The 26596-nt window shown below is 38.7% G+C and overlaps 1 protein-coding gene across 2 annotated transcripts; it reads left to right on the top strand.

Annotated features, from left to right (window-relative positions):
• Window positions 1-1702: 1702 nt before the first annotated feature.
• Window positions 1703-25351, top strand: stk39 (serine/threonine kinase 39). Of its 2 annotated transcripts, XM_022740560.1 has the most exons (18): window positions 1703-1919; window positions 3609-3721; window positions 4027-4135; window positions 4812-4950; window positions 5316-5371; window positions 6716-6825; window positions 7101-7202; window positions 7581-7714; window positions 7861-7909; window positions 8567-8632; window positions 11802-11924; window positions 12581-12610; window positions 13042-13098; window positions 13770-13831; window positions 19413-19465; window positions 19672-19740; window positions 20044-20108; window positions 23850-25351. In XM_022740560.1, the coding sequence occupies exons 1-18, from the start codon at window positions 1814-1816 to the stop codon at window positions 23922-23924; spliced, it is 1518 nt and encodes a 505-aa protein (XP_022596281.1). In that variant the 5' UTR covers window positions 1703-1813; the 3' UTR covers window positions 23925-25351. The 2 variants fall into 2 exon arrangements, with proteins under 2 accessions (XP_022596281.1, XP_022596282.1); XM_022740561.1 differs by lacking the exon at window positions 13042-13098.
• Window positions 25352-26596: the final 1245 nt, after the last annotated feature.

The following is a 26596-nucleotide window of genomic DNA, read 5'->3' as shown; positions in this document are numbered from 1 at the left end:
AGTAACACTCGACCTGACAGTGGAAGTAGGTTCCCTTGTGAACTGACCGTGGAAGAAGATGTTTTATTTAAAGCGTTTGTTTTTATATGACTGCTGCTGACATATTACGGCAGGAATAAGACAATAAATTGCTCAAGATCTGATGTGTCTACTTTAAGGATTTATTACAGCCAAACTCGAACTGATCGTTAATCAATATTAGTAAAACAGGGAAATGTAAGCGCAAATAATAAAGCAACAATGTAGGAATGGGCTTCATGACTACGCCATGCTTGGTAAACTGTGCCACCTACTGACAGGTTTGATGTAGTACTCAGTAGATGTGAATCTGACCTTGTAACACTTCATGAATTAAAAGTGGTCACTGCCCCATGTGATGTGACCTATTATCTTTTCTTTTCTTTTCTTTTTTTTTTTTTAAGTTAAAGAAACACAAAGCGTCCGTCTATAGCCTTTATGTAAATAGGCAGGGGGACCCTATATATTACATAGAGTTTGGATGGTGCTCCTGAATAGCATTGCATTACTCTGCAAATTGTTTGTAATATTTTGTCCAATGCATTTATATCACTGAAATATTAGAAACACCTCTTATTATAAAGCGATGCAATTAAACAGAACCACAAATTGACATTTAAGTTAAAGCAAAACACCTTTAAAACAATTTGTACAGAAACTGGATATAAAAAAGCAGAATACATAAGAAAGGTATTGTATATGCTATGTGAGTAGTGTACTACAAAATACTGAGTATATGTTACTGAGTTTTATGAAAGATAGACCAGACTATTATGCTATAGAATCCACAAATAGACCCTTACATAATCTGTAGCATAATAGTGGACACACATTATATAAGTAAAATCTAACAAATAGGGAAGAAGCTGTAATTATTTTCATTATTGATTAATCTGCAAATTATTCTCTCTATTGATTGTTTTCTCTATAAAATATCCCACAGGTGAGGATGTCATTTTTGCATTACTTTTTTTTGTACCAACAGTCCACAAACCAAAGATATTCAAATTGCTGTCACATAAAACAAAGTAAAGCATAAAATATTTACATTTGAGAAGCTGCAGACAGATGGCATGTTTGGCAATGACTAACTGATCGTTTCATCTCTGATGTATGTTCACTTCTCCAATGTGGTGTTAACTCTGTCCTCCAGTCATCAGACAACAGACTATATAAAGATGTGATGGCGCCATCTACTGGCCAGTCTTCACAACATCAACTGCAGTTCTAGCTGCATGTGACACGTTAAATCGTCACCTATCCGTGTCACTGTTTCATACAAAGCAGCTGCCAAGTCATTTCACCTGATAATAATAAATCATCTTGCACACAGTATTTTAAAATAGTTGCATTGTTACGATAAACTGAAAAACATGATTAATTAATGACCTGAACTGAAGCCTCTAGAGCCGCCTGGCAGTTCTCTGAGATGATTACTAGTGAGGTTAATGAATGTCTTCCTGTTACTATTGAACTAGAGTATATTGTATAGTCAACTTGCATGTCACTGCTGTGGTGTGTGTATGTATGTATGTGTGTGTGTGTCTGTGTGCGCGCATGTGTGTGGTCCGTTATTTTCCGGGTTGTGCTCATCGCTAGCGGTAGTTGCGCTGCTGCAGCTGCCAGCTGACACTTGTACCGAGGAGGTGAGGTCAAATTTGACTTTCTCTCTCTCTCTCTCTCTCTCTCTCTCTCCCTCTCTGAGTCTCTCTTTCTCTCCCTCCCTCTCTCCCTTTCTCTCTTTCTCTCTGTTTGTATCTGTGAGGCTGCTAACTAGCGCATCATCATCATCATCATGGCGGATCAAGGCGAATCTCCGGCTCCTGTCCACCACCCGCAACCGGCGCTGACAACCAGCTGGCCAATTACCAGGGAGTCGTACGAGCTGCAGGAAGTCATAGGTTAGTACCCGGAGCTGTGATGGACGCTGTGTGTGATCATGGGAAGGCATGCCGCGGCGGGTTATCAGCTGGCAATGACGACGAGGGCCTACCGGCTTTTTCGTGTGCAGTAGTCTCCTGCAATGCTTTGCAATGCGGATGTTAACAGGGACATTTAGAGACTACCGGTCTACGGCAGATGTGTCTGTGATTCAGACGAAGCTGAGGCAGCCTAAATGCAGGTTGCTGCTCGGGCTGAAAATGTCACATTTCCTAAGTGCGTTTTCAGCGGCTCGGATAATAGAGACCTACTCCAGCGATGCCAGTTTATGGCACGTGTCCAGTTAATCAGACATGACTAAAATCACAGATGCTGTGGCTGTGTAAAGACCACAATGTGTTCTGTTCGTTGAGTTGTCTGTGATGGCACTTCACATTTTTTTTTAGGTGAACAATGTTACAAACATCATGTACTTACCACGATGACCATACAACTATTATTCATATTAATGATGATAATTAGAATAATGGTTAATAGTAGGCCTCATACAATCGTAGAATCATTGAACATACCCTAAATAAAAAAGTGAGAGACTTGCTTTCCACTAGGACAGCAACTAATCATTATTTTCATTATTGATTAATCTATTAATCTTTTTGTTTTAGTAATCATTAAGCAATCATTTAGTTAGCCCAACTGCAAGAAAAACTGAGATGATGTCTTAAAATTGACCCATTATTAAAGCAATTGCCAAATTAGTTGATGATACATTTTCTGTAAAACAGCTGATTGATTAATTAACAAATTGTTTCAACACTAACTTCCACAATAGCCACTGGTCAAAGGCAGTGAACTTAGACATGCTCACTCACTTGTTAAGCATTGTTTACTGTCAGTGTGTTCATGTTCTCATTAGGATTAACCCTTTGTGAATGTGTGTTCTTCCACTGTTACTATGCCGATTGGGACTATGCTTGTTGTGGTTTTATGGAATAATTCTTTCATTCCCAAGGACATCTAAAAACTTACAACTTTCCCATCATTTGAAAAGTTATATTTATCTGCATAAGTCACAAAATACTCAATTTAGTGTTGTCATGAATCATTATAATTTAAAAATATGAATTAGTCAATAAAACAGCAATGGAAATCTCACGTGTACTGAAAGTCACAAAAGGAAGTTGCCCGAATATTTTTGGCAAACGCCTGTACTGTGCAGATGAGCTGATAAGTCATATCATTGCTGATAAGAGGTAGGCACCACAGCTGTGTGCTGCTGACTGCGATGAGTGAGTGAGACCCCCTCTCTGTTCTCATAAACAACTGGTAAGCAGTCTGATCACATGTATTCCCTGCTCCTTATCTGCCGCTAACAGTTGGTGAGCAATATGTTGTGTGTCACAGCTTCTTGGTGTGAACAACTTCACTACTCCGGCGTGAAGCCTGATTTGTAATGAAGCAAGTCAACAACCCATCATGTTGGGGGGAAAACAAACAAAAACGTTGCACTTCAAGTCATCGTATGTCATAGTGTTTGTCTAATGTTTCATCCAGCACACATGAAGGATGAATACCATAACATAAACACAAAAAACACTTGGCCATAAAACCAACAGACTGATGTTTAATTTAAAAGTTGTCTTCCAGCTGTGTGTCCCGTCTTTGCTCCTGTCTACTTTGTCATTGCTCTGTTGTGGCTGTGATTCCAGGCAGCGGGGCCACAGCTGTGGTGCAGGCAGCCCTCTGTACCCCCAGACAGGAGCGTGTGGCCATAAAGAGAATCAACCTGGAAAAATGCCAGACCAGCATGGATGAGCTGCTGGTGAGTACAATAAATACGGGCTAATTTCTCAGCATGTGTCCACAGTGTTTTTGTACCTCTTCCTCATGCCTTACTACTACTACTACTACTACTACTTTACCTCTAATCCATGTTATCATTGATATCTTTAATCTGAGAATTGAATGTTTATTAATGCACTTTGTGGTTTGTAATATTGGATCATTTGCTGCACAAGCTTGTTGTTACTGAGGTGTATATAAATACACTGACTTTCCTGATGTTTCCTGTTGAAACAAAAGTTATGATTAAAAGTGAAATGTCCTGTCATTTCTCTCTCACAATAGAAAGAAATTCAGGCAATGAGCCAGTGCAGCCATCCCAATGTTGTCACCTACTACACCTCGTTTGTCGTGAAGGATGAACTTTGGTTAGTCATGAAGCTTCTGAGTGGAGGTAAGCTTCACCTTCCAAGCTGCATGGAACTAAATCCTACCTCTATCTTAATAATGCATGAACGCTCAGTCAGTGTGATGATGATACACTGTAAATGCCCTATTTCATGTTTGTGCTTTGATCTGCTGATAAGGTTAACACCTACCTTGTTTATAACTCACTTATACTGTAGTTATCTCAAATGAAAAAATAGCACAGTCATACATAACATACTGCATAAAACAAACAAACAGAGCAAAATTTTATGAGCATTTCAGCCACTACTTTCCATTATGTATCCTAGAAAACATCAGATCTAAACCCTTAAAAAGCACAGTATTTAATCTGGCTTTATTTATTCTTTATTATTTCTTACAATTATATGAAAGCGCTAGCACACTCTTGGTTGCCTCCCATGGTAATTAACATCTGTAGTCTGATGATGTTCCTTTTGCTTTACTTATGACTCTCACTTGTGAAGAAAATGCAGCAATATTGTTACTGTATTGAACTGCCTGTCATGATTTACTGTTTAAGGGACAACAAACAATTATCAGACGCTGAAATAAATTGTGCCTGGTTGTAGATACTGATCATGTAATAACTCAGTGGAACACTGCGCAGCTGATTTGTATTGTGCCTTTAAAACATACAAAATGAACACAGTGTTCCTGTTTTTCTGTGGTGTATTTTTCAGGCTCTATGCTGGATATAATTAAGCACACAAGCAAAGATGAGGACAAAAATCGATCTCTAGATGAGCCTATCATTGCTACTATATTAAAAGAAGTGCTAGAGGGCCTGGACTATCTGCACAGAAATGGACAGATTCACAGGTAACACGTCAGAAATTTGCTGTTGCGGTTTTATTTTTTGATAAGTTATTATAAGAATTTAGAAACTCATTGTAAGAGAATATAGTCACTCCATTGTAAGGGGCTCTCTGGATGAGATAAACAAATGGCTTAAAAAGCTTATTTACAAAAAGAAATTAAAACCATTCATGTAATTGTATTTATTGACCTGCAGGTCAGTTGTTGTGTTCTGTAAACTTCCTGGATTTCAAGGTCACTGAGAGCTGGCCCCTTGGGCAGAGATCCAGATGGTGGTGGGCCGTGGGACGGGTTCACGCGAACGGAAGAATCAATGCTGCTCCATATGACTTTGATGTGTGACTGTGTTTGTGTTTTGTTGACCTCAGGGATGTGAAAGCTGGGAACATACTACTGGGAGAGGATGGATCTGTTCAGATTGCAGGTGTGGTGAACATAGTACTACAATTGTATTGCTACAGTCTCTTAAGTCGTCCTTTAGTTTAAAACTAAAAGCACGCACATATGCTGAAACTGTGGCTTTGAATCCATAGATTGTATTAATCAAAGATGAATGGCAATGCATTTTTTCTGTCATAAATCAAGCAGCTCTGACATTAGACGGATAATACGTCCTGAATAATTCCATATCTGCTTATGCAGTCCGTATATTGAAACTGGCAGCTTTGTGCAGCAGTAGTTTCATGGTAGGGATTACATACTGCCTTTAAGAATTGATAATAAATTCACTCACAGGACAGAACAAATTATGGATGCAAGCCTGTAAAGAAAATTTAAAATTCATATTTGCAGGTTTTACAGCCACTTGATTTCTGTGCTTGTACCATGGTATCTGATATCTGATATCTGATATCTGATAGGCCTTTTTCACAGAAGCCATTTTGACATGTCACAGTAGGAAAATCAGATGATTGTACCGACTTGGAAGGGTTTATTGACTAGTGAAACCAGATACAAACAGATAAAGTGTTACCCCTTTTATCAATTAATCAATTAGTTGAATTGATTGTATTGTGTGTGAATACTAGATTTTATTTGGGTGTAACTGCCATTGATTGTGGCTTTTGTAGCCATTAATAGTCGGTTTATCGACACTTACAGTGGCTCTTTTCATCAGATGGGAGATACTGTCCCTGTCAGAATCTCCTGGTATCTTCAACTCAGAGTTTTTCTGACTTGGCTGCTCGTGGCTACAGTCTGAACTGTATGACATGAACGCAGCATCACTGTATCACTGTTATAGCTTACTGGGACTTAATGTAATTAGTAACACTGCCTATGCTTTTGCTACTTTAACAAGTGGAATTTTTTACCGTGAAAAAAGGTTAGAGTATATCATCTAACTCAAAGAGAAAGGTTCGTAAATTCTAAATAGTATACAAACATACTGATATTTCTGACAAATATTTTTGGTTTTGCATTTATGCCGTGACTATTTACACTAACATTTTGTTGAATGTACAGTTTTGACCAATAGTTATCAATGACCTGCAAATCAAAGAAGCAGAGATGCTTTACTCACATTAGGAGAGATCAATAGAAACTAGCCTCTGATTGCTAAAATTTAAATTCTTTCATTTGCTTTCTGTTGTACAATATTTACCTCCACCCTGCAGTTCTTCCTTTGTCACCAAGTTGTTTTAACCCAGAATGTGAGAATATGGAAAAAGTCCCGCCTGTAGACGGATTCATTACAACATACGTCAACCAGTATTTCTTCAGATTGTTAATAGGTTTTAACCGTGCATTAATTATTATTGTCTTTAAGATTTTGGAGTAAGCGCATTCCTGGCTACAGGCGGGGATATGACAAGAAACAAAGTACGAAAGACCTTTGTTGGCACACCATGCTGGATGGCACCGGAGGTGATGGAACAGGTTAGTCTGTCTCTGTCCATACAAAGCTAGCTGTTGGTGACATTGTAAACTCTTTACATTGTATCTTGTATCAGTTGTATTTGCTTGACTTTGTGAGTTTACTTCTAACGCGCTTATGCGTTACATAATGTGATTCTATCATTAGTTAATTTGATAATAAATCATATAATCAATAATTTTGTATTTTTGTGACGCTCTTAGATCATGACATTAACATAAAGTCTCCCGGACTTAAGTGTATTCTTTTACAGATTATTGTAATTCTGTATTCACAGGTACGAGGCTATGATTTCAAAGCAGATATATGGAGTTTTGGAATTACAGCCATAGAGTTAGCAACAGGCTCTGCACCCTATCACCGCTACCCTCCCATGAAGGTGAGTGCTCTGCATGTGTTATTGGGTGTCATTTAATCAGTCTGATGTCCTAATCACAGTCATACTTGTAGCTGGCACTGGAAAAGACAAGAATAAAGCAGTGTCCATTAATGTCTTGGCTTACCAACCTTTCTCCTAAAGTTTGTTTCAGTGAAGTTTCATCATTAGCAAGAAAAAACATGAAGAGACATTTTGACTTTCTGCTTTTTGGGAAACCAAACAACTAATAAAGAGAAAAAAAACCCTTAAATCTAAAGGAACTTGTTGTTTTTAGTTTCCACAGCATTTCTGCTAGAGTTTCCTGCTTTGAGTTTCTTTTCCTCATCTACAGTATTTCTGTTTTGTGGGCGGTTCTGACCATTTTTCCTGTCCTTCCAGGTTTTAATGCTTACCCTACAGAACGATCCACCCACTCTAGAGACGGGTGTGGAGGACAAGGAAATGCTAAAAAAATACGGCAAATCATTTAGAAAGCTAATAACTATGTGCCTTCAGAAGGATCCTGCCAAAAGGTTAGCTCCACTTTCCATATATCAACCAAATATTTCAGTGAGGAGAGATGATGCAATTTGTGATCAATAAAAAGACCTGATTAACATTCAGTGAGTGCTGTGCTGAGATGTATTTTCCAACAAAGTGTACTTTTCTTTATCTCTAGGCCGACAGCCGCAGAGCTTTTGAAGTGTAAATTCTTCCAGAAGGCCAAGGTATTTGTTACAACTCAAATATTTGACTCATCCTCTTTGTTTGCTTTTGTTATTAATGCTTTGCTTATGTTATTCCCTGTATCTCAATGCTTTCTTATTTGTTTATTATGGTTATATGTACTTGGATACATCAAACAAAATGTCTAATTCAATTTTCTGTCCTTGTTAATTCCTCCGTAACACAGTGACTGCGAGTCTCACATTTTATAGTCAAATGCATTGTATTTTCAATAATTTAACATAATGATTATTTAAAATGATGTCCTAAATGTTCTGGTTCAGAGGTAGGAAAAGCTGTTAAACAGCTGCTCTGAGTATCTGCAATGCAAAATAGAGTAGTTATTTGTATCATCATTTGTATCATGTAAATTTGATGAATGTTATTCAGGAGGAACAAGTATAAGAACCTCACCGTATTGTTTCCATTCAAGCTGGTTTAGTCACCGGTCTAACCTCTAACATTTTAAGAAGATAACTTAACCTTTACAACTTTCATTCACCTTCTGTGCTTCATCAACAAAGCTGATTTCTGTGGGCTGCCATTTAAAAACACAACACTTGAGCTCTTTGTGACTCATTAGCAGGTTTTTATTAATTTACTCAGTTCACTGTTTTATTGATGATGTTTTGATTCATAGTTTGATTTGTCTCTTGCAGAACAAAGAATATCTGGTTGAGAAGCTTTTGTGTCGTGCACCAAAGATTTCCCAGAGAGCTAAGAAGGTATGTTTATACAAACATTCCCTGTAAAATAACTCTGTTATTGACTAAACATTAACAAATTATGGCAGAGGGCTGGGATTGACTGAAATATCTCTGTCCACCAGAGTGTTGCATTTACAGTCAACACAAGCTACGCACTCTGACTTTCTTCAGCACCTCAAACACATCATGCCCAAACTGTTGTGCATATTATTTGAAAATATGGGCCACTGCAGAGTCAAATAGTGTAGATGTCCTGATGTCTTGTGTCTGTGGCCTCCAGTGCAGCGCTCTGCATGTGGCCCACTAAAGACAAACAGGATTAAATGAATTGTTAACATTAGGTAACAGAAAGGAGCACATTATTGTTCACTGTGCTTGCTCAGTTGTCCACAGTTTATTAGGAGGAAGTGCGGTTTTCAGGCACAGCTGATATTGGCTTCACATAACACTTCGCCTGGATGGCCAGGACAGAAATGGGAACAGAGGGCTATTGCCGAAAGGCAGAGTGGCTGAGTGGAGGGGTGGAAATTCACTGACATGGTCGGGAGTAAATGGAGGGCATAGTGGAGAGCAGGGCTGTTACTGTGTATGACGTTAACATTACGCACAGACAGGGCAGGGTGTCAATAAAGAGGGAGCCAACTATGGTGGAGTAGCGTGATTTTATTGAGGTTTGTTGATGGTTAATGTGGTAACTATAGTAGTCATAGCTATGAATGGTACCTATTGCTAAACAGGATTTCCTATATTAAGTTTTGTCAGTACAGGTCAAAACACAAATCATGTGAGACTGGATCTAAAATGAGCTACAGCATTTATGATTTGCACGGCAAGATGTTTTGCCGAATGATATATATTAAAGCAAATGATCGCAATTTGTGTAGTGCACTTTTATAGATGAGTCATTTGTTGTGTTTTTATGTGTACAGTCCTGTTAAAAGTGTAAAATTAGACTGCATACAGAGTATATACAGTCTGCTTCACTTGATACTTTCAGTGCATGAAATGCATGAGCCGCAGAGCCAGTGTCCTTGGTCTTTTTTTGCTGATTTGACCCACAGAGTCGTCTACATTATACACTCAGCAAACATTACCCAAAGCTTGCAGAGACAAGCAATACTGCAGAAACACTGTCATCTCAGGATGCTGTGACCCCGTTTATAGGAGTACCACAGTGGCCTTGCTCTTCCAAGATTTTCCTCAGGTATGCTCAAACCTTCTAGCTTAGCTCCTCTTTAATCACAACCACCCTACATCTCTTGGCCTCTGTGAACTGAATAGTGTGAATAGCTTTCCTCTGCCCTTTTGCTCCTCTGTTCCTTGGTGTTCTTGTTCTGTTTCTGTAGTGTTTTTTTTTTTTTCCTTTCTATGGTCATGGTAAACACATGCAATTCATCTCCCCGGAAACAAGCACTATGGGGGTTTAAGAGATGAGACTTTAAGCCGAACAGCCGGTATAAAACTTTACTCTTTAAATTGGCTTTAAAGGGACTTAACTTCACCTTGATAATGCTCCAGTGCATGAAAAGGAGATGGCAGAGGCTCTGGTCAGCTGTCACCAAAAAAGTTATTTGAAATATGAATCTAAAAAAAGATTACATGCAGAGTCATTCTGTATAAACAGTTGGTACATGTGAGTTGAGTAGCCAGCAGAGGGCACCGTGACACCCACAGTAGAGCTTCTGGATGAGAAAATTGGAGGCTTTTTTTGTTGAAAGATTAGACATTAGTGGTTTACAGCCAAGGTGATGGGCTAGTCTCATTGATTTGTTACATAATGAAAAGTGGGAAAGTAGAATGGGATTGATATTGAGTTCAAACATATGGTCCACTGCACAAGTGATGATAGGATGCTGATTGGAGTTCTGCATGGATGTTTTCTGAAGCCCGATTTCAAGATGCAGTACATTTTACCTGAATGTGCAGCAATTTTAACCTTGCAATCACTGATTTTACATCCGTATATTATGATGATTCTGTTCGCATATATTTCTGTATATTTGCATTGGGTGGTATTGTCAGCTGCATGATTTGTGCATCCTGTATTGGCGTCTTTGTATGTGTGTGAATGTTAGTCGGGTGATCGTGTATGGCTGCAGAGTGCATTGATCTGTATCTGTTTTGCCCAAGGACCCTGAACAGAAGTGGGGGAGCCTTGGTTCTATGTCAGGTTTGGAAAATAAACCTGACACCACCAGAAGGGTAGTGCTTCTTTAACTTTGACCTTGTCTATAGTTGAGGAGAAGGATGGTGGTAGTGGCTTACAGTTTTGTGTGCTGTCTGTTCTGTAACACTGTGGCGCTCTTATACCTTATCTCACACTGCTAGACTAGTCATGTGTTGCTTGTCTTACATGCTCTTCCAGGATGTAGAAGTGCAACAAATTACAGGCTCTACCAATGACTCTGCCATACTTATCTGCTTTTTATGCTGGTTACATTTGCAGTCATATTACTACTGGTGTTTAACCAGGTTTAAATTGTATTGGATATCCCTCTTATGTTGGCTTTCCATATGATTTACAGTGTTTTCCCTTGTTCCGTGCTGTACTCATTGTGCTGTAACCAGGCTGTGCCTGCTAAATGGATTGTATTACTTTGAGCAACCTTAAGGTTTCTATTGGAGCTCTGAGCTGTTTTGTAAGACAGTGTACTATATATAACAAAAGCTGTCATATCAGCAGACAAATTTCCAACCTCCAAAGTTTTATTTGTCCAATGTTTTGTCCGCCAAGGTCTTAATCAGTGATGAAAGATTTTTGTGTAAATGTGTGTGTATGCTGGTTTTTGCTGGTTAAAATCAAACATTAACTAATATAATTCTATTCTATCCAATTCTATTCTAGTCTCTTTTTAAGCAAAAACTTACTCTTAAGTGAATCATTATAATGTGAAAAATTTCTTGTTGTATCATGAAAAGGATCTCATTGTGGCAGCAATGAGCTGCTGTACCACATATATTCAACTGGCTGAGTGACTTGGCTTTATACTTGTTATATATTTATATATTTGTTTATGTGCTTTTCAATTCAACCAACGCATGTCAGCTCATCACAAGGAGTGATCTTAAGAGTTGTAAAACCTAATGGATTCATGAGTAGAGCTCAATGCACCGACATGTACAGTTGAAAAACTATGCATGATGTCATTAATGTTTAGTGTGCTGGCTGTGTGTTGTCGTGGTCCAGGTGAGGAGGGTCCCAGGCTCCAGCGGTCACCTGCACAAGACAGAGGATGGAGACTGGGAGTGGAGCGATGATGAGCTGGATGAGGGCAGCGAGGAAGGCAAGGCGGCGGTGAATCAGGGCAGGGTAGGTGAGACCCCACAAAGACCTGCCTCAGCAGGGTGCATCCTTTCATATTTACTCTTTCTTTTCATCTTAAAATGCGTATGTGTGTATCAGGAGCAAGTTCTGTAAAGAATGTTCAAGATTATCTTTTAGATTAAGCCTCACTTGTCACTGTAATAAAATCACTACTTGATTATGGAAATTCAGAATTTACCAGTTATTGAGGTGTTTGTTGTTATTGTTGCATGTCATGTCTAAGCTCTAAATCAAACTGTTGTGTAACTTCCCCTCCGTCTTTGACCCTGTACATCCCTCCCCTCCCTGATCAGTTAGCTTTTTGGATAGCAGATGGCTTATCTCTGAGAGAGAGCCTGTCATGAGGTCGCTTTAATGAGCTGGAAGATAGCTGCAAGGATTTGAGACAGGAGGAAGTAGACAGCTATGATCAAAGGGCTCTTTGATAAAGATACCCCGCTTTAATGTATGATGCAATAAATAATATGTTACCAAGAGTAATGATTTAAAGAAATAAGTTGTTTCTGCTAGTATTCTTACTAGGTTGTATTTTTAATTTCCTGCCAATGATTTCAGAAATTGAAAAGAGGAAATAAATCATTATTATTGCGGTGTGATTATGAATATGAAAATGTAAATGTGTGTTTGATTTTTCCCTCCAGTCACGAAGGGTCAAAGATGAGGCCAAAGATGTAAGTTAGTTCTTCCTCTCGTACACTTACTCTAGCATGCAATTAAAATAATAAATATTTTCTAGTATTTGGGTGAAGAGACGAGTTGTCATAGACACACAGACTTCATCCTTTTTCTGCTGCTGTACAATTTGATAACTTGGCAGAGGGGCATTTTTGGAATTGCAATTAACTGGCCTACTCGGGCCGAGGCTTGTGTAAGAATCATGAACTCAATTATGAATGTTTATTTCACCGCACTCGTTTTTATGCAGTTTGATCGAAACAGCCAAGCACCTGTTTTAAAACTGTCTGACGCAGCCACCAAATTTCTCTTCAGTGATTCTTGTGAATTGACTTTCCTGTGTTGTCTTTATAAGATGAGCTCTTTGATATTTACCAAGGATGTAAAAGCATTTGTGCAATTATGCCTCTCATTTTGTTCCTCCTAGAATGAGGAGAATGCCAACAATGTTCCTATTGAAGGGTTGTCTATTCAGCATCCCGAGGTGAGGGATTCAGCAGCAGCACTAATTTGTCACGATTCAGTGACCTTGATGCCACGCTGATTGTCTGTGTGTTTGTGTACGTCTATGCATGTGCATACTGTACACGTGTGTGTGTGTCCGTCTCATGCGTGTGCCGGTGGGAGGGTGTGTGTGTGTCTGTCTGTATGTTGGTTCTCCAGGAGGGATGCTCTCAGCAGTAATAACTCAGAGTAAATGGCTGTCTGCCTGACAATGCCAGCTCATAGCCTGGGTGTATCTCATCTAAAGACTCTCTGCCATTGTAACCCATTTTCTAAGGCTATTGTCATTTGGAAAATGAGCCAAAGCAGTTTGAGGTGTAGTCTTGTGCTCCTGTCGGGAATTAAGTCTGACAGCTACTCAGCAGTCATTTCTTACCCCCGAAATCCATTTCTTGCTGTAGAAAAAGCCCATTTGTAATATGGTATTGATAATGTTGATAGATTCTTTCACAATATACCTTAATGTGTTGCTCCTTTTCTTCTTCCCTTACAACTTTTCCTGCAGCTGCAATAAATTGGAGACATTTTTCAGAAAAAAATAAGCCACGTGGGCGAGTGTGTGGTCACTCCATGTACTGTTGTTAAATCTATTTGTGCACGATGAAAACTGCCTCACCATCAGATGTTTTTGTTTTTTTTATTTTCATGCAGGTTGAACCATATGTGGATACACCATACATTCAAGGTGCTGTGAACATGGTACTACGGCTAAGGTGAGACTGATGTTTTCAGATAATGCCCTCCCATCATATGCTGGCACACCAGGCAATCTTAAGAAGAAGGCAGCACGGGGGTCAAAAAAGCAGTTTAGAGATCTCTCTGTTTCCCTGGAATAAAAGCAGAAATTCAGAGCAGATTTACAGAGCGCGGCTACATTTTCTGGATTCATCGTCACTTTGCTTTGTGCTTAACATGCAGGCTACTCGTAGACATGATGATCTATCTCTGTCTGCTGCAGAGGGGATCTGGCATTGCCATGGATCCCCTCGTTCGTGTCGTAGGGAGAAGAGTGTTGCGCTCCATCGGGTCTCTGGCTGTGCTCCACAAACTGCTTCTCTCCCTCAGACTGTTTGCACTTGTGGCACCCCTGCCTCTCGCTGTGTTGTTCCCGACAATGCTGTTTACGAGCACATTGTCATGACAAAGTGGAGGCTCGTGATTCAGCCTCAGAATGACCTCATAGATACTTCCTGTTAGAAAACAGCTAAATTAGCGATACAATCAGGGAATGCACAGCACATGTTCAGCGCTCAGGTACGCTATTTGTATATGGTTCACTTTCTCTCACTGTTACTCAGCATGCAAACACACAGGAAGAAGCGCGGGGGGTGCATTTAAAGTGATGCAGCAACAAACAGACAATGGTGCGTATTTGGACAGTTGAAAGTCTGCCCGTAACTCCCCGATGAGCTGGTTGCAGAGCACATTCTTGGTTGAACAGGCATCTGAAGGTCCCTCCCCAGGCGTCCAGCATAGAAAGCCATTTTAGTCTGTGCTTACTAACAAAGCAGTGGTCTGGACACAACAGGAGGCGGCTAACTGTTTCGTGGCCGGTGAAGAATCATTATTCTAACCTGGCAGTGAAAATAAAAAGAAAGAGAGAGAGAGAGAGCTTTGACAGTTTGGGCTTTTTTTTTCTTCTGTTCTTCAGTTTCACAATTCACACATGGGTTTAGTGATGTTTGATCAGTCTGTGGATTTTCTAGCTCCGACTCGACAAACAGATTAAATATGGTTATCAGTTGTACAGTTACAACATATGTAGGCTTAGATGGGAAAAAAAAAAATAAAATAAAAAAGGTTATCCTGGTATCTTCAGAACAAGCTTGTGAAAATGTGTCAAAGCAGAGTCAGTACAAGAATTCATTTCCTTCACAGAGAAATGTATTGACTGTGTTTGATGTGGCTGCTGCATTAGGCTGTCAGGTCATCTCTCTCTGGTTTGTCAGCTAGAATATTCAGTATTAGAGATAGAGACATATGATGGATGCCTTCTTAGATGTAAATCCAAAAGCTTAACGGCATTTTTTTTTCCACAGAAATCTAGAGATTTAAATGCCCTGGTGGATTACCAAGACCTTTCACTATACCCTCTTCTTTGACGTGCTCCTCAGTCTTGCGTGGGGGATGTGTTGACGACAGGATTTTTGTATTTTGTTTTATATTTCCTGAACTATAAAAGACATACTTGACAGAACACTCACATTTTATTTGATGTAGCAGCAAGATATGAGAAACCCTTTGAAAGGATGAAAAACATCAAGCCCCTCTTTGTGTACAGTTTATCCTTCAAATGCTCCATAATAAGCCAAATCTCTCTCCATCTGAACAGCTGGTGTTGCGCTGACTTAGAACAGCATTTTGCTTTATTTTGAATTGGAATTTTTGGGATGAGAAGCAAGCAAACTGATTCTGAGCAATTTATTCCTTAGGAAATGTTTCATTTAGAGAAAATTGACTTTTTTGTGTTGAGAAGGATTTGGCTGGTATGTTTTAAAGTGAATCAGCACAGAGGGTATTATAAGATGAGAGACTGCATTCATATTTTGGGATTTTCTTTGGCTGTGTTCCTATGTTTTGGGGGCAGAACAAGAGATATTTATGGTCCTCACAAATAGTATGAGACCTGCATAAGAAGCAGTGCATTTAAGCAGGGTGATTAAAGGAAGGATTTATCTGGAATATTAATGTGAAGTAGATGTTAGGTAAATTTGTGGCGATTTTTGTTTGTTTAAAGAGAATTTTTTTTAGATAGGCATCTATAATGGAATTCACAGTGAGGTTTTCGTACTTTATATAACTAACAACTCCAAGTCAGTAATAATGAGAATCGTTCTTAGTTAGAAACCACTCAAAGCAATTGTGAGTAAAGAAATTCTGTGGTCAAATCAATCTGACCACTGCTCTGCCATTTGGAAACTGGCTGGCTAAAATGAATAATCAAGTAGTTTCTCGTTATTCCTCATTGTCAAGAAATGTACTAAAAAATATCCCTGGATCTTATTGTCAGTTGTCAGGTCCAATATTATACCAACGCATGGATATGACGGCCAAATACACAACATTGCAAAACAATTTGACAATTTGTAAAAGTTTTGAAATAATAATAGTAAAATAATAATCCATGAGTGTCATGCATTTGAGAGAACAAAATAAACAGCTAATTGGTCTCCTCTCTCAACTAATAAATGAGTTACAGCTGATTAGCATGAGTTTATGGTAATACGATCCCCTCGGTGGCAGTGACGGGGGAAAAGCAGCAGCATGATTGGATTTATGTCAACATTTTGTTTGGAACTTGTTCAATCTTTTTTTTTTTTTTTCCCTTTCATTTATTTTACAAAGGCAGGACTCCTGAGAAAGGCATTGTCAGCAGTTTAAAGAGGAAGTAAAGATTTGCATAATATACTTGGCTGTTGGTGCAATGTCATTGGAGCTTAAATTGCCAAAATAGCGCAAATGCAAATTGATTTCACTGAGCAGAGTCCAGAGGTGACATTTCTATGTGTTTTTTCAACTAGTCACGAGTCCGTCACCGGCTCGTCCCCCTTGGCTTATTATATCTTTTTAGGTTTTAGGCTTTTAGTTAGCTAGTTAGGACAAAAAAAGCAATGTCAGGATGTCACCTTGGGCTCCAGGAAACCGTTACACTTTTCCAAATTTCCTGACAGTTATGTACACATTTATGATTAAGTAATTCCTTATTTTACAGGCCCCTAATTAAAAAAAAATCCTCTAAGTTACCTTGAATGAAAAACTCAATTGAAACCCAAGCACACATTCATTGAGCAGTAATTTGATATTGTAAATATTGTAAACATTTAATATTGTATTGTTCGGGTAACCTGGTGTGCATCCCCTAAAAGAAGCTCGAGGGTACAATAGCAATAATTTAGAATCAGTTAATTAGTCTGCAGACTGAACACTATTACAATTTCCTTATAATTAATATCAAATAAGACCTTCCTAGTCCTTTCTGTGAAGCTTCTCGGAAATTATTCAGAAAAAAAAAATCATTACCAGGAAGGTTTAATTGTAACATTTTCAAAAATGGTTCCATTTTCTATTTTCACTGTATTATCATTACAGTACAGTTTACCGCCTGCCTGTGTGACATTAAATGTACAAAACACCTATGTAGTCTCAACACATTTTTCTTACTTACTGTCAGTAACCACTGTGACAGCCAACAATACAGGGCTGTACTGACAAAAACACTGCAATCAATTACAATGGATTGCTCTGGAGATTGCTTTACCAATCTGTTATATTTGAAATGTTTATAAAGCTTCTCCCTGGAATCACCTGTCACAAACAGTCTGTCAAAATAATGTGTCATAAAGCTGCCATTGTCCAGTGGAATAATTCATCTCACGTCATCTCACACTCGCTAGTTAGCTCACAACATGTCAAAAACATATATGGTATTGGTGGGTGAAATGCAAATTGTAATGCTGTTGAGCTGTGAAAACATGAAATCTTCATAGCGGTATTTTAAATTGATAATATTATGATAATAATATTAACTCTCACACATCATGACAGCGTTCAGCCAATATATAAGGCTTATCCGACATGGTCCTGATGTAGTCTGTCAGAATGTTTTCTCACTACCCACCGTGGTTTATCCATGGAGGAGGCATAGTTTAGGCACATTTTATTTGGGCAGGGTTATGATCCTCTGACACATGTTGCCTCGAAATGCTTGGCAGTGTGTCCTCCCCTCTGCCTCCACTGCAGGGAATGGAGTTGTTGTTGATGTCCTCGCCAGATTTGTTACTGATTTTTTCAATTTATTTATTTATTTTCCCTTTTCAGCTGTAAATCTGAAAGTCAAGCTGAATCACACTTGTGGGCTGTCCGTGTTGTTTGTTTGAAGACCGCACCACCAGACCACAAACTAAACTAGAATGGCACACAGTAGAGCGCATACCTCTGCCAAGGCCAGGCAATCCTGCACATGTTGACGGAAAATGGTGAAAAATGCCCAGTCTCGCAATGTTATGGGAAGTGATAACAAAGGTTCCTGGATCCGCCCCCTTTAACCAGATTGGCCCCAAAATGTAACAAGTTCTTCCCTGGCCCCTGCCCTATCCCTTCACCAAGTTTCGTGCAAATCCCTTTGGCGTAATCCTGCAGACAAACAAACAAACAAACAAACAAACAAACAAATAAACAGACAGACATGGGTGACAACATAACCTCTTTGTCGGAGGCAATTAATCTTCTCCTACTGTAGTTGTTTTGGCGGCAGCACTGAAATGTTCCTTTACCAGCAACCAGCATTCATCTGTCACACACAAATATTAAAGACAGATTTGAAATGTACGTTATGCAAATGAATGCAGGTTGATTCCACAACGAGGCTCGAGGGCACATTTTATTAATGCTTTCAAATGAGCTGGATGTATACTTGCTTATTTTTTCACATTTCCCTGCAGTCTAAACAGGTACACACTGAATCTCAGGACGTCATTCAAACCATGTCTTCAAACAGACAAAATTCAATTCAATATAACGTCCATTACTTTTTTTATGGTAACAAAATATCTAATCATTGTTTTACTTGGGTAAAGGGGATTTACATTTTATTAAACAATGGATTGAAAAGATGGTTTTAGTCTTCTGTAGTAGTCTTCTGTCTGAAACTTTAGCTTTGGTTTAATCACACCACTTTCATTGTTTTCAGCGAAAAAAAAACAAACAGTAAAAAATCAATGTGCGCTGCCTCATCAGCATCGAGCTACAAAGTTAGCGAACAGCTGGTGAACGTAGTGCAGCATTTAGAAGCTAAAGAGCCAGATATTTCCTTCGGGAGATGGTGGAGAGCAAAACAGAGCTAAAAGGTGAGGGGAATATTAGACTTAATGTTTTTCAAGTGAACACAAATGCTACTTCAGCTGAATGCTAATGTTGCTGCCTGTGGAGTAAAGAAACTGCTGTTTGTTAACATGTTTGCTTTATCAACCTGAGGTGATGGTCCCAAGTGGTAAAAAAAAAAAAAATCAATGAATGTAGGTTTAAGGACATCAGTTTCACACTCATTTTCATCCAAGTTTGACAAGCTCACTGATGTGGTCCTCCAGTGTTAACACGTCATCTGTGCTGCTTGTCCACCTTATCATCACTTCCCCTATTTCACATAAGTCATTTTCATGTTGGTGGTCTCCTCCTTGTTTCCTGATGTTCTGCCACTCAGTTATGTCTCTGCTCCTTTTGTAAGCGAGCTGCAACAAATTTGAACAAATTGTGCATACTACTTGTGCAAACACACCCACTTGTCTCTCCTTTCAGGAACTCTAGAAAGGAGCTGAATGACATCCGGTTTGAATTCACTCCTGGGCGAGGTAAGAGTTCAGCCTAAATTGATTTGAGTGTGTTATGCCCTTTGTGATAACAGCTTCAGGCTCTATGAATTGTTATGTGTGTAATGGGTAACGGGAGTGTTTGTGAATGGGAATGCTCATGACAGTATCTAATTCAATATCTAACTCAATTACCTGGTAAGTGGATTGTTGCAGGCCCAATATTTCTCATGTTATTCCCTCACAAGACACTGCTGATGGCGTTTCCCAGGAACTGTTCTCAGCCGGTCTGGTCAACGGGCACGATGTCGTAATTGGTAATGTTACACCTCTGTATTCTCGTAAAGCTGTGTTGTCTGAATACATACTTAAGCTTATTTACGATAAAACCTCACTTAAAGAGTGTTAGGATGTTACTTGCAGTGATTATGAAGAAGTATTATTAGAGACGGGCATTTATTTCTATTGGCAAGCCCCTAGAACATGACATTAGTCAAATTTATAGAAATGTATTTCTTATTTATATTGCATTTGATTTTAAAATTATGCAATAACATAACTATACTTATACTTACTCTGCATATTATAAAACGTGTTTGTTGTTATTGTAACTGTTGCAGTTGCTGCCAACCTTCAGAAGATTGTAGACGACCCGACTACCTACAAAGTATTGACCTTCAAGCTGGTGAGTTTCCAGGTGATTGATGGTTGACGGAAGCCTCCCGGGTTTGTCGTGCGCCATAAACAGCTTGTTGATGAAAGGTTCAGTTAGGAATGTGAGAGCTTGAGCTATTAGAAAGGCCACAAACAAACCAAATAGTTTCTAGTCTGTCGCTGAGAATTTATTTAGAAATGTTTAGAAGGTGAAAGAGATTTGAGACATTACCAAATGTCTGAGGCTCCTAACAAAAAATGCTTGAAATACCAATGTTTTTTTAATCTTTTTATCTCAAGGGCCGTTTACAGAAAACATGTCCTGTATATACTTAGCTGAGAATCTCAACTCAAGGTCTACTTACTCTTTTGAACTTATCACCCAATCTTTACCCTTTACACTTTTTAGAGTATTCATGGATAATAAATAGTAACTTTCACAATGAAAATAAAATCTTTTAGAATACTAGGTTTTCTTTTCACTTTTACATACTTACATTATAACTATTTTGTATATGTAGTTAAGTGTCTGGTACTGGACAGCCTTACAAATAAATTTCCAGAATAAAATTAGATTTAAAATAATCATTGGATGTTTAAATACAAATATATATGATTCATATAGAGTGTTGTGTAGGTATACATCTTGATATGTGCCCAGTCATAAACTAGCTCCTTGTTCATGGAAAGATTTTTGACAAAAAGATAAAAAAGAGATCTTCTCATCACATTTAGCCTCAGAGTTTTTCAGCATTGAGTATCTGCCACTACTGAGTATGATCCAATATCTATTTTTGTTATGTTTGTTTTCTCCTGTGTAACGCTGCTGCACAGTGCACATTTAGCCTGCGGGAAACCTATATTAAAAGTAGTAATGTAATTGAAATTTATTTTACAGCTGAACAGCTCTGCATCAGAAAAATGTGTCTCGTATCATAGCTTCCCTTTGTTAGTCTTTATTATTATTTTGTATAATGTCTGACTTTATTTTGTGCAATATTCATGGAGATAAGTGTCATGATTCCAACAGTGTCTCTTCATCTCCAGCATGAAGAAAATACTTAAGGTCAAACACAGTTTTCAACCAACAGCAGCACTGTTTTCTTCCTGCAGGCATCACTCAGTGATGCACCTTGTTAAATCACAACAAAAGCAGCTGGAAGTTGTTTATTTATTTGTGCGTTCTACAGTTCACCAGTTCACCAGTTCACCAGTGGGTCACTCGTTTTGAGTACAGTAATGTCTGCATGTGATCCAGACTCACTTAATTACTTTTATCTATAATCACAGCAGATGAAGATTAATTGCATGTTACAGTATGCGCCACTTTAAGAGGTCACCTCCATATGGCTATTTGTTAAAAAAAAAAAAGCAATAATCTGGTCCTGCAGAATTTTACAAAAAACAAGTAAATTATGATTTTATTGACATTTCTGTTGTTGTGGGAAAACAACATCTGTGCTTTGGGTCACAGTGTTATACACAGTGACCTTTCCGCCATGTTTGCTTCATCAGCAGCTACTCAGTGTTGCAGGTGGACAAATCTCTGGAGAGTTGGAGTGAGGGCAGTTCTGGGCACACCATGTAGATATATGCGCATGCTTACATTTCCATATATTAAGTCTGCTCTACTGCAGGGAGTGTAAAATCCTCACTGTGGCTCAGCCCTCCCTTTCTAAACGAAGAGTTATGAGCACAGTGTCACAAAACCCAGGGAGTGAGAATAATTACCCTCGCTGAGGGAACAATTCATATCTTTTTATGCAGACAGTTTATAGTGTGGGTGGCACTCGAGCAGCTTTATGACTTCACTGAACAAGAGGTCACTATAGACTCTGTGAGCTCACAAAAAGTGACCTGTTTAAATAACGGTCCCACCATGTTGATCAGACAGCTGCAGGGCTTTCGGACCCCCAGGGAGATTGAGTGTCTGTCTCCAATCAGGTGTGAAGTGTTGGAGGACAGGAGGTTAGGTCACCCATTTATATTGGCGAGAATAGTGAAAATAGCTGAATAGAAAAGGAGACTCTCGGGTTTTCGGTGAACACTGACAAATCTAAATACACACTGCCTTTAACATGGCCTCTGTGAGTAGCATCTGAACAGCATAAAAATTGGGGTGAGATGAGTTTCTGGAAGGTTGAACTTTGAAATAAATATTGTGTTTTGCCACTGGGAGCTGTTCATCTTAGGGATTGTACACTTCATGACCAACATGATATATGGACATCTGAATATTACCAAAATCCTTATAATGTTTCTGATATTATATCCATATGTGATTGTTGAACATCTCATTCCAGAACCATGGACATTAATATACCGCTGTAATAGCCTCCACTCTTCCGGATTTTAAAACTTGGCTGCAGGGTTTTGCTCCCCTTCAGCAACAAGAGCATTAGTGAGGTCGGCCACTGATGCTGGAAAGGCATGACTTGCATTCAACATTCCAAATTCATCTCAAAGGTTTTGCATGAGGTTAATGACAGGGCTCCGTGCAGACCCCTCAAGTTCTTCCACACCAAACTTTAAAAACCACCTCTTCACCCCGCTTTGTGCTCAGGGGCATTGTCATGTTGATGCCTCAAAGTTGAAACAACACTATTGTCTATGCTGTAGCTTTGGTAAATGCAACTAAGGGCACCTGTGTAAACCAGGAAAAACAGCCCCAGACTAAAAGTAAAATGTGTAAGAATGTGGACAGGATATGTGTCCACATACTTTTGGTCATGTATACATTTTTATTCTATATTTACAAACTGCAAATGGATCAAGTTTTCATTTTTGTTTTGTTTTTCACATTGGCTCCTTCTGCATGCGGGTGATGCTCTTATCTGAAATACTGCAGCAGCGCTGGCACCGATTCTAACCTTATTAAAAGCAGATTAAGTATTGTCCAGATGTGACTGACCTACATTAATTCCTCTTTCTTCTTACTCACTGTCTTTATAAAATTGTAAGTGTGATCTTATAAACCTTCCAGAACAAAACAATTAACATTTGCACAAGCCTAAATAATGTAATCTGTACTTTTTATATTCTCAAATCATTGAATGACTAGATGAAATGTAAGAGCAGTCCCTTGCGGCGACAAACCGACAGTTTGCAGTTCCCCTGAGCTCTGCAGAGCTTTATGGGGACTTTCAGCTCACATATTTTTTTAGGAGTTGGTGGAGACCAAAAACTGAGGTAAAAATAAAATGAATGTTGGACTTAAATTTGCCACAACTCCAAATAAATATATGTCTGCTCGACATGTAAATTAGTAAGTGTCTCCTAACAACAACCTATCAACTTTCATGGCAAATGTCCAAAAAGAGGTTGTGTAATGAAATCCTCGTGTTTGATGACTGATCAGTTTGGATGCAATGATGTTTATAGATTTTGAAATGAAATCTTTTTAACCTCTATGCAGAGCGGTCCACCTGAAGATGAATCCCATTAACTTGACTAAACTGCAGTTGTATTTAACAATAACCAGAGAATTGTCACATTTTTGCCATTTCTTTCTTTCTCCTGCTTCTGTGGCTTTGTTGGTGAATTCAAATACAAACCCATGTTGTTTTCAGAGTTATGAGTATAATGCTCAGCAGGCTGAAAAAAACAAATTTTGTGAGAGGAAGAGCAGTATTTTCAATCGTCTGATTAATCCAGGGTGTTACACTGAAGCTGTCCTAGAGATTTTGCAGGATCAGTTGTGGTGGTGGAGATCCAAGTGTCATAATGCAATCTATCCCCCTCTGACGCTCTTGATGTCTTCCTCCTTGCTCAGGCGTCCAGCTGCGACGACATGGAGATCCCAGACGAGGTGAAGCTGATCGGCTTTGCACAGCTAAGTGTTAGCTGATGCTCTCTTCATGCCTGAAGCAGGTGAGACAAGGGAGACAGTTCAGGGCAGACAGACTGAGGAACACACCACCACCTCCTGCAACATCTTCCCCAACACCTTCCCTGAAAACTCACCCCACCCCCACCTCCTCCTCCCTCACTCCTTTTCACCTTCCCCGAGTCCAAGCTATGCCACCGCCCCCGCCTTCACTTCCTTAGCGCAGACTTCCCTGCTCACTGCCCCCTCCGACCTTTAACCTTAACAACATTCCACCGCCCAGCGCACAGACCGGGATCAGGATACAGCCCAGGAACCTAAAGATGTACTCAGGTGGTGAAAGAAGATGATTAAGATGTAGCTTTGAATGTTTTATTTATTTTTTTTTTCTTTTACTCGTTTTTATTTTACATCTCATTACCTCTGTGTTCAGCAAAGCTCTCATTATTTATTGAAATGAGAAAATATTTTTCAAAATTTTTTTCTCTCATGCTGTTTTGTTGCCACAGTGAAAACAAATTTGCTTTGACTCACACCTCACCAACCCACCCAGAATGTAAGACTTAGTGAATTTATGGGGGACAAGCACATTTTCATAATAACATAACGAATGTCTAAAAAGAGACTGAATTGTATTTCTGTGTCAACACCTGTTTGACATCGACAAGAAGGGAAACATTTGCTTGAGTGTGCAGAAAAAAAAACGAGACCTGGACGTTACTGTGTATAATTTGCTGCTCTCGACAGTGTTAATGCTTCAAAATGCTAGAGGTGCCTTGTTCATTTTTCTGTGCCTAAGAAAGTAGTCAATGAGTGAGACCACACAAAGAGCAGAACCTGCTGATTTCCATTTCACAAATGTATTACTCCAGCAATGACACAATTCACGTGAAGTATCTTAATGAGAGAAGCTACAATGCACTTTTTTGGGCTGAGTGTGTGCCCCCCGACAAGCTGATGCTTAGCCCCTGGAGACAAGTTAACTCGTGTGCTTTCGTCACCAGACTCATAAAACATAACAGAACCTGTACTCATTTAATCCGCTCTGGTTGATGTGTTTTCTGATGCCAGGCTAATAGACAAAAACCCAACAGTTAAACCTTCTTGCTCTGTCCTGCTGCACTACAAAAAAATTTTTTTTTTTTTTGTTCCCAAAAATATAGTAGTTACTAAAATGTACTGTATGACAATGCATCTGAGGATGAAACCAAAAGGCATCTATTGAAAGGGTGACGAGCCATTTGTTTGTTCAAACAAGTCTGGTAGCTCGAAATTATTTTTCAGTATTGAGGTGGTAAATATTAACTTCTACTAAATTCTTTATTTTATCAAGTAATTTATTGTGTTTTCTATGTACAGTATGTGTACCATTTCAGCATATTACCCCTGTTCCCTCTCTGTAATCTGCTGATGTCAAATTTCTGACAAGGAGCAACAAATAAAGAAGAATTGCTATTATTTAAAAAAAAAAAAGGTGTGGAGTATTTCATATTAGCTTAAATACTAAGTTTGCTAATTTTAGCAAACTTTAGATGGATCTTACTGTGTAAGAAACATTATAGAGTGAATTTACTGACTTTATGATTTGTTTGTACCTATGCTACTGTTACACTACATTCAGCCTTAAGCTGTCATTTCAGATATGTGACCAAATGTTGCTAGTGAGGAAATATTAGACTGATGTGCTTTAAATAATAAATGATAAATAAATAAAAACAATAATTTTAAATAGTCCAATAAGGGACATAAGAACCAGATCTTGGGTTACAAATAGAAAAAACAACAAACCAAAAAAAAAAAACTGAAACAATCTTCTGCAAATCCCTAACTGAGGGAACTGGAAAAAGGCAACAAGTAAAAGCAGTAATATAACTTTAATTATTCAAGTATTTGTTTTTTAATATAAAAAACATACAATATATAACAACAACCCCTCGTGGGATAGATGCTTTCACAGTTAATGTCACATTAGCTTATAATACTACAAAACCTCTGAAAAAAAGGAAACTTTTGGCCATGAAACCATAATTTTCTTAGAAACACAAACTTTTTTTTCCATGACGTCAGTAGCAGTGCTTCTGTAATCACTGATACGCCAGATACATATGATAATACATCCAGTCTGTAATGGTTTCACCTACAGTTTAAATCGTACTTGCACGACATGATACTGCGTTTCTCTTGATGTGTGGAGGAGCTGATGAGCTGAAATAGCAGCTGACGTACAGCGAACATAACCAGCTGTCGTAATGAGGAGCTGGTAACTGAGAGACGCAATTAGCCGTCCTCAAGTATGAAGATTTCAAAGTGGGAAAACAACAAAATGCATCTAAAAAAAGAAAAGAAAAGAAAAAAAACCCAAAATATACATCTAAGTACTTCAGAGAGAAGAGGCAGTGAAATTATGACTATATGTAAACAAAAACATCATCAGGCAAATTCATAAAAAAAAGCATCTGGTGAATTCTGCTATGTGGTTCCATTATTACCAATACTAGGGAAGAATGATCGATTGAAAATGACCACTTATCTGTAAGAGATTGGTGATTGATAATATAATGCAGCTCATTTTCATCTTTGTATTTGACTTTGCTCATAATAAAAACGGGAGAGGGGCAGAGCAGCGCAAGTGTAGATGTAGTTTTATCTCAACAGACAAGCTGATTTGTTGTTGGAAAAAAAATTCACATTTG

The sequence above is a fragment of the Seriola dumerili genome, unplaced genomic scaffold (assembly GCF_002260705.1).
Source record: "Seriola dumerili isolate Sdu_G_001 unplaced genomic scaffold, Sdu_1.0 BDQW01000052.1, whole genome shotgun sequence".
In the NCBI taxonomy this organism is placed as follows: domain Eukaryota; kingdom Metazoa; phylum Chordata; class Actinopteri; order Carangiformes; family Carangidae; genus Seriola; species Seriola dumerili.
The sequence above is the reverse complement of the archived record's forward strand: the minus strand, read 5'-3'. Positions and strand labels throughout refer to the sequence as shown.